We start from the raw sequence: 13,362 nt of genomic DNA, 5'->3' as shown, positions 1-13,362 counted from the left end.
TTCCTGTCCCAGACCATTGCCAAATGTTGCTGTGCGCTGATACCTAGTAGCAGTATTCTGCCCACAGAAGGGGCTGCATTTTGTTGGTGGGCAAAGTAACTAACAATACAGCAGCCTTCATTTCTATATGGTGCCAGAAGTCTGGCTGGCCCTTTGTAGATCTGTATGAAGCACAGGAAACTTATGTATGCACATTTAAATTGTTGTAAATAACAGTATTTAGTGTGGGATGTTGAAGTTAATGGCTATACTAAAGAAAATAAGTATCTTATAGAGAACATTGGAATGAATTCTTGTGCTGCTGAAAATTCAACCCTGCTTGACCCTTGATGTTAAAGAAATAAAAAATGAGCAGCTGAAATGTTCAAGCCTCTTTCCATTAAAATGAAACTAAGTGACTTTATATTTGCAGGAGTAATCCCCTTCCCCAGAGAAATCTTCCCCAACCAAGTGACTTGGTACGCCCAGCTTCTAGACTAGCAGCTATGACCATAGTCTGACTTCTGCTTGTGACACCTTGGTAGGTTCAGCCTCGTCCGGCCCAGACACTGTTGCCCTAGTGTTGGGGATGCAAGCACTGGAGATCTCCCATCAGCTGCATTGCCAGACAAGGGAAGCCAGTGCAAGGAGGATGTTAGAGTCTACTAGGGTGACCATACATCCTGTTTTGGCCAGGATAGTCCCTTTTTTAAAGTCCTGTCCTGTCTCAAATTTTTGGGCAAAACTGGGCATTTGTCCCGTGTGGACAAATTTTTGGGCAAAACTGGGCATTTGTCCCGTGTTCCGTGTCCCGAGGGGAGGGATAGCTCAGTGGTTTGAGCATTGGCCTGCTAACCCCAGGGTTGTGAGTTCAATCCTTCAGGGGGCCACTTAGGGATCTGGGGCAAAATCAGTATTTGGTCCTGCTAGTGAAGGCAGGGGGCTGGACTCGATGACCTTTCAAGGTCCCTTCCAGTTCTAGAACATAGGATATCTCCATAGGATAGGATATCTCTTGCTGACTGATCATCAGTCGGCAAGAGGAAATGGGACAAATGCCCAGTTTTGCCCAAAAAGTGGGGGGTGACCGCTAGGAGGCATGGAGGAACATGCAGGGGGTGGGGATGAGCAGTGATGCCAGTCCCATGTGGAAGGGTGGGCTCAGGGCGGTCAGCAGGTGTGGTTTGGGCTGGCGGCGGTGGTGGTGGGGGGAGCTCGGACCAGCTCTGTGCAGGCGGGCAGTGGGAGGGGGGAAGGGAGGCCTCAGGCCGGCCCCGGGCAGTGTCCCATTTTCCATTTGGGAAAATATGGGTACTCTAACTTTTACTTACTTTCCATTCCCTTTGAGGAGTGAGATTTGTCTGTTAGGGCCGTGCTGTGTACCAGCTCGCTCTATATGCTTTCTTCCATGTGGGGGAGCTGCTGGCCAACAAAGCAGAGGTTAGTGCTTGCTCTGGCTGACTCTGGCATCCAAGGATTTCAAGCTATCCTAAGCAATTTGGGTGGATTGAGAGAGGGCTTCTTAGGGCCTATCTGTACTACAGACACAATTGTGGTAATGGGGACCCAACTACAACAGTGGTCTCATAGCCAGCTCTGTTTGGAGCATAGCTGGCACTTAACCATGTTCAGACCTTGCTACAGCATTGGCTCTGCAGGGCTTTAGCCCGGTCTGGAAATGGTTGAGGTTCCCATTGCGTTCAAAGTGGAACTGAGTTGAGCGGTGCTGTGCAGCTGACACTTCAGCCAGGGCCTCCCTCAGGCAATTTCTCTCTCAGCCCCCTTCATCTGCTCCTCTCCCACCACTCAGTGACAGGCACTCACCAGCTGCTCCCGCCTTCCAGCTGGAGCCTCCCCGCCCCCCACCTTGGGGAGGCTGTCGCATCTGGTTGCTGGTTTCTGCAGCAGCAGTGGCAGAAGATGAATTGCCCTAAGGAGGCTGGTAACCAGGAAGTTAGTTCTTTGGGTGGGAAAATGTAAACTTAACAGTTAGGGTAATTAACAGTTAGGGTAATTAACCATTGGAACAGTTGACCACAGGCAGTGGTGGATTCTCCATCACTGACAATTTTTAAATCCCTATTGGCTATGTTTCATTAAGATTTGTAGTAAGAATTATTTTCTGGTCTTTTATCCAGGATTTCAGACTAGATGATCGCAATTGTCCCTTGGCCTTGGAATCTATGAAAGTGGCTGTGGGTCCTCTTTTGCTGGGGTAGGTGGGGGTCATTGGAGGGAGTGTCGGTGCCCTGTAGTCTGTGGGGAGGGGTGGGTCAGGTGGAGGTGATGTACCCTGACTTGTAGCATGGGGGACCTGAGGATCCAAACCGTCTTGGCTGTCTGGGTTTCAGGTGGGGAGGGAGGAGGCAGTGTTTGCACTAAATAGAGCAACAGTGTAGATCTGCCCCTGGCTGCTGTTGTGGGAGCACTGATGCTGGCAGGTGATAGAGCAATGCAACATGTAGCCTACTCAAACTGTACAGAGATGCTGATGGGGACAGAGGAGGATTTCCCTTAGAGCAGAGGTGGGCAAACTACGGCCCGGGGGGCCGCATCTGGTCCTTCAGACATTTTAATATGGCCCTCGAGCTCCAGCCGGGGAGCGTGGATAGGGGCTTGCCCTGATCCAGATGGGGAGTGGGGTCAGGGGCTTGCCCCACGCATACTGGGGCTCTGCTTGGCTCCTGGAAGCAGCAGCATGTCCCCCCTCTGCCTCCTGCATGTAGGGGCAGGCAGGGGGCTCTGCACACCACCCCCACAGCTCCCATTAGCTGGCAACCATGGACAATGGGAGCTGTTGGGGCGGCGTCTGCAGATGGGCAGCACGCCGAGCCACCTTGACACGCCTCTGCATAGACCTGGAGGGAGGACATGCCGCTGCTTCTGGGAGTTGCTTGAGGTAAGCGCTGCCCGGAGCCTGCACCCTGACCCCCTCCTGCGCCCCTGCCCCAGCCCTGATCCCCCTCCCGCCCTCGAACCCATCGGTCCCAGCCCGGAGCACCCTCTTGCACCCCCACCCCCTCATCCCCAGCCCCACCCCAGAGCCCGCACCCCCAGTCGAAGCCCTCACTGCCTCCTGCACCCAACCCCCAATTTCATGAGCATTCATGACCCACCATACAATTTCCATATCCAGATGTGGCCCTTGGGCCAAAAAGTTTGCCCACTCCTGCCTTAGAGCAACTATAGCCGCAATGGCAGACAGGCAGCTCCCAACCCCAAGAGAAACAGAGGCTTACACATTTTGAACAAAGCTCATGAGAGCCACACTGAGCCTCAGAGAGATTTGGGGAATAACACCATTGTAACTGAGTTGGTTAATGTGGTTAGGCCCAATTTATGCTATAAGAAATCAGTTCAGCAGCAAGACAATGCTAGTTCTCAGCACACAGAAGCAGCAACCTCCCTTCTGATGAGTTGGTGCTGACTTAGTGCTGATATCCAGAGTTTATCTAGAAGCACAGCTATGCTGTTGTCCAGCAGGTATGTGCGTTGTTGGAGGAGGAGAAAGAGGAAGGGAGTAGAGTTAGCGTGGCAACAGTCTTTGTTTTCTTTTGGATTCCTGTTTTATTGGAAATCTTTGCAGCCTGCTAAGTCAGGATATTACAGGCATGCCTGAACTCTGAACTTTCTACTCCCTGATCTAGTTTGTAGTGTTAGGATCTTGAAACATATTCTTTACTGGCAGATTACTGGTCGCAGGGAAATGTTGAATGAATGGGGCTACTGTCAAGCAAATGGAGTTGGGTAGGTACTTGGGAGAAAACAGTGATACATAATTAATGGTGTCCTTAATCATCCCCAAATGCTTTATAAACTATATACATACAAAAATTGCCTGTTTAACCAGGTATATCAACATTATGGAACAGTGTGGAATGGGAAGAGAACAGAGAAGGATCCCGTTGGATATGGGACTGCAAGTGGAATTTCAGGTCAGCAGTAAGTAATTCTGAAAGTTGGTCAGACTGCTTCGGCTATGGCCCTTTCTCGCCAAAAGTACGATGCAATCTTTAATAACTAGAAGAGCCTGGACCTTTGATTTCTTGTCTGCTGTTCTGGATGCTATTTCCCAAGGGTTCTTTGTAAGAGCAGTTTGCAGCTGATCAACTCTCAGTTGATCTCAGGAATTTGGATTTGAGAATAGTGCAGCATGTTTACTCCTGCCCTGTGGAAAATCTGTGTAGAATGAAGACAGGAATTGTTTACTCAAATGCAGGCATTTCCCCTGTTTTCTCCAAACCCCTTAATCTGTAGCCTGAGTCTCTGGGAATTGTACTGAAACATACAACTTTTTGGAAATAAACAAAATAACTGAACAGGCATCACAGATGGACTCAGGAAGAGAAATAGAACATTGGCCTGAACACAGGACTGGGAGTCAGGAATTCTAATCCAGATTAACAGTGATTCCCCTTTTACCCTTGGATTTCGCCTCTGTAAAGTAGGGATTATAAACAGAGTTCTGCAAAAATATTCCAAAAACTATCAAAATATGCAATAGTATCCATTTAAATTTTGTTGCAATAAATTAAAATTGGTCCCTTTCTTTTCTCAGTTTGTGTGTATATAAAAGTGGAATAATACCTATTTCACACAGAGGTGCTAATTAATATTTAAGTGCTTCGAAGGGGTAAAGTGACAACTATTATTCTATTGTGTTGGCTCTAAAGGACAGGGTCATTTCGTTATAAGATGACTGATTAATAAAGAGATGGAGAAAATTGGCTTGATTGCATGAGATCTCAAGGACATAAATCAATACTCTTCTACCGAGAAATATCATAAAATCATAGAACTAAAAGGGATCTCGAGAGGTCATCTAGTCCAGTCCCCTGCACACATGGCAGGACTAAGTATTATCTAGACCATCCCTGACAGGCGTTTGTCCAACCTGCTCTTAAAAATCCCCAACGATGGAGATTCCACCACTTCATTAGGCAATGTATTCCAGTGCTTAACCACTCTGACAGTTAGAGTGGCTGCAATTTAAGACCACTGCTTCTTGTTCTATCCTCAGAGGTTAAGAAGAACAATTTTTCTCCCTCATCCTTGTAACAACCATTTATGTACTTGAAAATGGTTATGTCCCCTTTCAGTCATCTCTTCTCCAGACTAAATAAACCCAATCTTTTCAATCTTCCCTCATAGGTCATGTTTTCTAAGATCTTTAAACATTTTTGTTGCTCTTCTCTGGACTTTCTCCAATTTCTCCACATCTTTCCTGAAATGTGGCACACAGAACTAGATGCAGTACTCCAATTGAGGCCTAATCAGTGGTGGTAGAGCAGAAGAATTACTTCTCCTGTCTTGCTTACAATACTCCTGCTAATACATCCCAGAATTATGTTTGCTTTTTTTTTTTTTTTTTTTTTTTTTTTTGCAACAGCGTTACACTGTTGACTCATATTTAGCTTGTGATCCACTATGACCCCCAGATCCCTTTCCGCAGTACTCCTTCCTAGGCAGTCATCTCCCATTTTGATGTGTGCAACTGATTGTCCCTTCCTAAGTGGAGTACTCTGCATTTGTCCTTATTGAATTTCATTCTATTTACTTCAGACCATTTCTCCAGTTTGTCCAGATCATTTTGAATTTTAATCTTATCCTCCAAAGCACTTGCAACCCCTCCCAACTTGGTATTGTCCGCAAAATTTATAAGTGTATTCTCTATGCCACTATCTAAATCACTGATGACGATATTGAACAGAACTGATCCCTGAGGGACCCCACTCGTTATGCCCTTCCAGCATGACTCTGAACCACTGATAACTACTCTCTGGGAACCAGTTATGCACCCACCTTTTAGTAGCGGAATCTAGGTTGTATTTAGCTAGTCTGTTTATGGGAAGGTCATGTGAGACCGTATCAAAAGCTTTACTAAAGTCAAGATATACCATATCTACTGCTTCCCCCATCCACAAGGCTTGTAACACCACTGGGATTGATTAGTGCCTCTTCATTTCTTCCCAGGTCCAGGGCCGTCCCTAGACATTTTGGTGCCCTATGCAGCCCCCCTGTGGGGCGGGGGGGGCGAGGGTTGGCCCCAGGCCTCTGGGGGGTGGGGGCTGGCACCAGGCCTCCACAGGAGGGCAGGAGCAGGCTTGGGGGCAGGGGGGAAACCACACCCCAGCACGAGCTGGCGGAGCAGAGCAGGTTGGGACCAGGTTGTTCCACTTCCTGCTGCCCGGTGAGTGCAAGGCAGGCCCGACCCCGCACTCATGGGGTGGCGGGAAGTGGAGTGACCCAGCCCCAGCCCACTCCGCTCTGCTCCCCTGGTTCCCAGCCTTGGGACTTGGGGAGCAGGGGGGAACCACCCCCCAGCACTCACTGGCGGCGCAGAGAGGGCTGGGGCTGGGTCGCTCCACTTCCTGCCGCCGGGTGAGTGCAGGGCACGCCGGACCCCTGCTGCAGACCCCTGGGATGTTGCTCAGGGGAAGGGGTGGAGTGGGGGTGGGGCAGAGCAGGGGTGGGAAGAGGTGGGGTGGGGGCAGAGCAGGGGCGGGGGCTTTGGGGAAGGGGTGGAGTGGGGGCGGGGCTGGGGCAGATCTGGGGCGGGAAGAGACTGGCTCATGCGGAAGAGGCGGAGCAGGGGCAGCTTTCCTGGGCGGCTCAGCCGGCCGGGGGATCAGGCTGGCCTCTGGAGCAGTATGCAGCTGCGTAGGGCACCAGGAAATTTGGGGCAATTTGGTGCCCCAAATTTCCTGGTGCCCTAAGCAGCTGCGTACTTTGCGTATGGGTAAGGACGTCCCTGCCCAAGTCTTAATGTTTTGTCTGACATTTTTCAATGCTTGCATCATTTTGTACAAGCCTAGGTTTTGGGGCCGTAATATACACACTGTGCCGTTACATTGTGCTATTGTGTTGAAACATCAGTGTTGTGGAGCAATGATCCTTTCTGGGAATTTTCCTAACCTTCCATGAGGTAGGTCTGTGGAATGTGTAAGGCAGAGGTGGGCAAACTACGGCCCGCGGGACCATCCTGCTTGGCCCCTGAGGTCCCGGCCGGGGAGGCTAGCCCCCAGCCCCTCCTCTGCTGTTCCCCCTCCCCTGTAGCCTCAGCTTGCTGCGCCGCCAGTGCTCTGGGCCGCTGCTCCTGCAGGGCAGTGCAGCGGTGTGGCTGGCTCTGGCATGGTAAGGGGAGTACCGGGGGGCAGTTCAGGGGATAGGGGGCGGTTGGATGGGGTGGAGGTTCTGGGGGAGTGGTCAGGGAATGGGGAATGGGGGGTTGGATAGGTGTGGGAGTCTCAGGGAACCTGTCAGGCGGCGGGTGTGTAGATAGGGGTCGGGACAGTCAGGGGACAGGGATAAGGGGGGTTTGGATAGGGGGTGGGGTCCGGGGGGGGGTTAAGGGCAGGGGATCCTGGGAGGGGGCAGTCAGGGGACAAGGAGCAGGGGGCGTTGGATGGGTTGGGGATTTTGAGGGGGGCAGTCAGGGGGCAGGAAGTGGGAGGGGGCAAATGGGGGCAGGGGCCTGGCTGTTTGGGGAGGCACAGCCTTCCTTACCCAGCCCTCCATATAGTTTTGCAACCCCGATGTGGCCCTTGGGCCAAAAAGTTTGCCCACCCTGGTGTAAGGGCTCAAAGTTGATGCTAATTGGAGATTGTGTGTTCATGATATGGAGCTGGGCTGGAGGTTTATGATGGGGTGTGGTTGACCTTTTTTTTTTTTTTTTTTTTTTTTTCTATTCTTCCCCCCCCATCCCTTTGCTTTCTTTGAGCCTGAAGGGGCAGGGCTCAATTATGATTCTGTGGCAAGGTCCTGGGCCTGCTTTCAAAGGCCCCATTGCACTCATTGTACAAGCCCTGAATGGATTTAGCTAGCTGTGCTGTCAGGTCTGTCTGAAGCCCATGTAGAGATCTCATGTTTTGCTTTGTGCCTCACATGGTTATGGGTTACCAGGATGGGCATCGCTAACATGGCGCAGTAGGACTGGCTCCGTGGGACATGCAGGGGGTGGCCCGAAGTGTCAGACGGGAGCTCAGCAAAGGGGCCACTCAGTACAACTTTGGGGGTGCAGCTGTACTGTTGATGCCTGTCACTTGGGATGGAACTCAGCCCTGGCTATTCCCCCACAGGCACCTCACTGTTTTGGGTGGGGACCCTGGGGACCCCGCCCCATGGGCAGCTCCCGACCTATGGAAGGCTGGCCCAGCATCAGCCCCAGCAGGGAGCGGGCTGCCTGAGCGCAGTACCTCGCTCGCACCACTGGGTGGCGCTATGTGCCGCTGGTGAGGCTCTAGCGCCCCTCCGCGGTTCTTTATAGTCTCCCTGGTAGAACGCCCCTCCTCAGGCGCCGCTGTATGGTCTGGTGGGGTGGGTGGACACAGGGGCGGGGTGTTTGTGCGCAAGCGCACAGCGTGGGCACCACGTGAGGGAGCGACCCGGCGAGGGGACGCGACGCGAGGACCCAGCCCGAGCCCGCGGGAAGGTGGGGGCGGGGTGGAGGGAGGAGGGCTTGGGGCAGGAATCGCCATGGGGGAGGGGCGGTAACAGTAGAGGGGGCGCTAGTTGTGGGGGGAAGGGACGGGGAGACGCAGTGGCAATAACCCCGGGGGTGAGGGAGAGGCAGTAACTGCATGAGGGACAGTAATTTCGTGGGGGGAGGAGCAGTAATTGTGAGGGGGCAATAACTGCAGAGTGATTCTGGGGAGAAGGGGACAGGCTGATGCAGGGGCAGTAACTGTGGGGCAAGGGCTGTTGTGCTGCACTCTTGGTGCTGGCTCAGAGTCTGCCCCGCTCTCCTCCCCGCCCCCTCCCCGGTGCCCTGGCTTGCTGTAAAAGTCCATCAGGGACGTGGTTCCAGTGCCTCTCCTCCCTGCTGGAAGCTGCGCTCTCTGCCCACTCTGTCTCTTCCCTAGCGCAAACATGTCGGACCAAGAGCGCCTCATGGACTCGCTGAGGAAAGAGGTGAGGTCACTGCTGATGGCTGTCAAAGAGGGCCTCACCCCAGTACAGCTGGAGGGGGAGTACCGGACTATGATCGGCAAACCTCTCCCGTTGCACGCCCTGGGCTACCGATCCACCCTGGAGCTGGTGAAGGACATGCCCGATGTCGTCAGCATCTGCTCCCGTAGAGATGGCTATGTTGTACTGAAAGGTGGGTGCGCGACTCCCCTGGCAATAGGAGCAAATGACTTGGGACCCTCACCCAAGCATGGAAAGGCATTCAGTAGAACAGTCTCATGCTGTACTTGTAGTCTGTATGTGCATGATACAAGGCTGGTATAGCGTGTGGACCCTGGACGTGGAGCATTTGGAGGTGGGGGAAGGTACCCAGATCCTACTTCTTTCTTGTTTCCTCACCTTTGGGAGCAGAGTCTTTGGAATGATCAGCAACAGCAGCTCTGTTTTGGGAGGAGTGAGTTTTGCAAAATTGAAGAGGCAAGCAGCTCCAGGGGGAGGATGAATTGACATTTTAAAATCTTTTTTTTTAAGAAATAAGAGGGGTGATGTGGAAGTGCTGGGAGAGCGTAGCTCAGTCTCCAAAAATGTTCATAGCATTCTTTGGTAAGCTCCATAATACCACTCCATCAGTCCAGAGAGATCTTGCAAGGCTAGCTATGTGCCCCCTATAACTGAAGGTATTCAGGGTTTGGTATCAATAACAGCCTCTCTCACTGGTGGTGCTGGCTTGTTTTAAAGGCATGTAGATAGTGCTTTTTAATTTGAGGCCTCCCAAAGCACCATGCAAGCTGTGACAGATATGGCAATTTCCTGCAATGTCTTTTGGAGATGATATTGAATTAAGGTTAAATAGCTTTGGAGTCCACTGTATTATAAATGCAAAGTTTGTATTATTGTATTGCATTATTATGGGATTGTATGCAACTTCTCTAGGAAGGAAAGACTTGGCCAATGTATACCCTGAGAAGTGTTGAGTTTCAAAGGACTCTTACGCAATGGGCCAGACAAGAAGGAAATTTTGGGACAAAGTTAAGTGGGTTTTCTAGGAAATACCTGGACCCAACCTTTCGATGCTATGCCCAGAGGAGAGTGCCATTGTCAGACTGATGATATAAGCATGGCCTCTCAAACACAAAGACACAAGCTGTATAAAGGAAAGGCTAATCTATGAATATGTGTGTTTTGAGCAAACAGCTGTTGTAACCATGGAAAAGCCCCATAGTGGGGTTTGAAGGAGCTATCACCTACTAGAACTCTTGCTCAAGTTCAGGTTGATCTCTAATGAGCTTATTAGCATGGTGGGTAGGTTTTTATTGTTAGTTTTTCACATTAAGAATGAATGTGCATGCTTAGAAAGGGCTGTGTGGTAACTTATAACTGTGGGCAATTACACTGTTTATAGCCGCTGATGAGAAGGCAAAGCACAGATGGAGACCTGCTTAGGCATTCTGACTTACTAGGGAACTGCAGCCTGGAAAAACCCCTGTCAGGAGGGAAAGAGATATGGGTCTCTGCCCAAGAGAGGTGAGGAGCTGGGAGTCTAGAGTGGGTGCCCTTGCTGGAGCACAAGGGGGAAATACACATGCAGTTGCCATGAACTGACACCATCTATGTATATACAGGGATCACTTTATCAAATAGTTGTAGATACTGAAGCTAAACTGCACATCAGTGTAGGGCAGTGAAAAAAGAATGCTGTATCTGATTGAAATTGCAAGGTGAATTTAGGTAGAATGTAACTGCACAAATTGGAATTGGTCCAAGACACTGTTGCTAACACTTCTAACATTGTGAAAAAGGCCATGATGACTGGTGGTTAGGGCCTTGGTTTTACATCTTGTTCAAAAGGCTGTAGCTCCAGCAAAGCATATTGTGCTGTAGCACTATCAAAAGGTCCAGTAGGGTTTTGTTGCAATATCCTCAGAAAGGGGCTAGTAAAAGGGAAGGGGGAGAGAGGAAGAGCATTACCCAACACAGTTTTAACTATTTATTTCTGCTGCTTTAGTCATTGCAGATGAGACCACCAGGGGAATGGCAAGTTTGGTTGCCAAACAGAGGACCAGTTCTAAGGTGCGAAATGTCATGCGAAGAACAAATGCCTTCTCTCGCCCCAGCCTGCCCCGGCGGTGCCGGACCCCTCCTATCCTGCCAGCTATGGTGAAGAGTGAGCTGAAGGACCTGCTGAGTCTGTCCCCAGTCTTGCTTTCAGATTTTGATAAGGCCTTTGCCAGGCGTTTTGGACGGACATTCCAGTATATGCGCTATGGATTCTTCTCCATGATGGAAGTGCTGAGCGCAGCCTCTGATATCATTGCCATTGAGCAGACCAGGGCGGGCTCTCTGCTGACCCTGAAGGAAAGCCCCTCAGTTAAGCAACAGCAGGAAAAGCTGTCACAGGGTGAGGCTGTATATGTATTTAACTTGGGGCAGGTAGTTCTGATTAGCACATATTGTCACTTTTTCTTCAAGCAGACCGTGTTTCAGGTGAAAGGGGCTAGGTCTCCACTGGCTGCAATAGCACCCATCCTTTAGGATTCAGCACAGGAGGGCTGTAGTGGTGCTGCTGCCGCGGTGCTGCTGCCGCAGCTGTGTGCCCAGCCCAGTGCCAAAGGGTTCTGGCTCTGTATGACTTGGGGCTTTATTACATGATTCCTCCTCTGTGTTCTCTGGGGTAGGTGGATGGAGAAGGGTGAGTTTAGCTAATCTGAAGTGTATACTCTATAGATAGCTTTTATTAATATGACAAAGGTTGCCTCTTTGTTGTGGAGCTGGATAAACATTGGTGTGAGCCCAACATTGCCTGCCTGCCTGCCAGGGGAAATGGAAAACTGTGATCTGCATGTTCACATAGTTTGATTAATGCCATGTATAAATCTCTTCTCTGCTTAAGGTGAGATGGTGATTCAGCCAAAGAAAGCAGAGCAGCCTAAGTCTGCTTCTCTGCCACCACCTGCAGTTAGGACACCCCCTCCAGGATCTGTCTTCTGTACAGAGAGCCTCGAAACACCAAAACGGGGATCAGAGCCAGTGGAAGCAGAAGTAGGGAACTGTGGTGAGAGACTGAAACAAGTGAGTAACTGAAGAAGTGAGTTGTGGGGTCTCTTATCGTTAAGCAGAGTCATTTAATAATGTAATTGTCTCTGGGCTATAGTGTATCATCAGTACAAGGCAAAACAAGGTTTTCTTAATTGTTTTCAGATTAGTTCAATAAGAAACAAATTGATATTAGCATGGGCTATCGAAATCCTATTTCTGGTGGCAAAATCTCTGTACTCATATTACAGATCACCCATTGGCCAATTCCTGTAATGACCATCAACTTGTTACCTAATGATAGTGCCTTCCACTCAAAGATCTCAGAGCACTTAACATTAAGCCTCATAACCCTCCTGTGAGGGTAGATAAGCCATGGTAACTATTCTCACTTTACACATATGGAAACTGAGGTACACTGTGGTTAACACACTTGTCCTAGATCACACAGAATCTCATAGAGAAAGGAATAGAAACCAGGAGCCTTGAGTCCCTGTACTTTGCTCAGACTACTAGATATACTTCCTCCCAAGGACAAAAAAGAATGGAGGCTTTTCCAGGTAATGCCATAACTGAAAAATACTATTTCCTTTGTCTTTTCTGGTCCTGATGGGCCCTATGCTGAGGTAGAATATAACTGGACCGTTTATTAGCACCAGGGAAGAGTTTGGTCCAAAGGCCAGCCATTGTTATTGAGGTCTCTGTGCTAGGCAATATTCAGACAAAGGAAGACACTCGCTCTCCTCACCCCAGTGCGCTTACCTAGGTGATCAGACACAGACAATCCAATACTGACCCACGATGAATACAGTGATTAATGGTACAAATGGGAGGTGGTGTGGATTATTTTAGATCATGGTTGAAGTACTAATGGAGCAGCATGTGTTAAGGAGGGATTTGAATGAATAATACTTCACACCTAAGAGGGTCATTTAGCAAATGAGAGAGAGTGAGTTCTGTGTATAGGGGACAGCATGGGGGTAGGTGCATAGACATGAGTGGGGGGAAAAATACAAAGGATAGGTTTATCAGGGAGGTTTAGATGAAGTGTAGGCTGTGAGAGGGAACTGATCCAGAATTGTAATAGGCTGCAGTGTAGTTAGTTCCTGCTAAAACGCCCATATGCCATGAGATGGTAGATGGGAGAATGCTATGGCAAGAGCCTTAGGGACAAAGGAAGAATGAAAGAAAGTGTGTGAGGTGTTCCGAGAGCTCCAGAAACCTTGCTTATGGTCAGGGTCGTACCTACCCATATCCAAGTACACAGCTGTGTAGGGCACCAGGAAATTTGTGGCACCAAATTTCCTGGTGCCCTTCGCAGCTGCATGCTGCTCCAGCCCCTGCTCTGCCTCTTCCCTATGGCCCCTGCCCAGCCCCTGCTCTGCAGAAGCCCTGCCCCCACTCCAACCCTTCCCCAAAGCCCCTACCCCTGTTCCACCCCTG

General features: G+C 50.1%; 1 protein-coding gene across 4 annotated transcripts in view; it reads left to right on the top strand.

Moving 5' to 3' along the window:
* Positions 1 to 13,362, top strand: part of TDRD5 (tudor domain containing 5) — a 41,044-nt gene that overhangs the window by 3,010 nt on the left and 24,672 nt on the right. For 2 of the 4 annotated variants that reach the window (XM_024103813.3, XM_042851316.2), the window contains exons 1-4: positions 8,257 to 8,410; positions 8,841 to 9,079; positions 10,892 to 11,284; positions 11,777 to 11,955. In XM_024103813.3, coding sequence (XP_023959581.2) covers positions 8,848 to 9,079; positions 10,892 to 11,284; positions 11,777 to 11,955 — 804 coding nt within the window. In that variant the 5' untranslated portion in view covers positions 8,257 to 8,410; positions 8,841 to 8,847. Of the gene's footprint in view, positions 1 to 8,256; positions 8,411 to 8,840; positions 9,080 to 10,891; positions 11,285 to 11,776; positions 11,956 to 13,362 lie in introns of those variants that run through there. The other 2 variants (XM_065555656.1, XM_065555657.1) reach the window with 2 other exon arrangements.

Source organism: Chrysemys picta, chromosome 8 (genome assembly GCF_011386835.1).
Source record: "Chrysemys picta bellii isolate R12L10 chromosome 8, ASM1138683v2, whole genome shotgun sequence".
Classification (NCBI taxonomy): Eukaryota; Metazoa; Chordata; order Testudines; family Emydidae; genus Chrysemys; species Chrysemys picta.
Note: the sequence above shows the minus strand (reverse complement) of the source record. Positions and strands in the feature narration are given on the sequence as shown.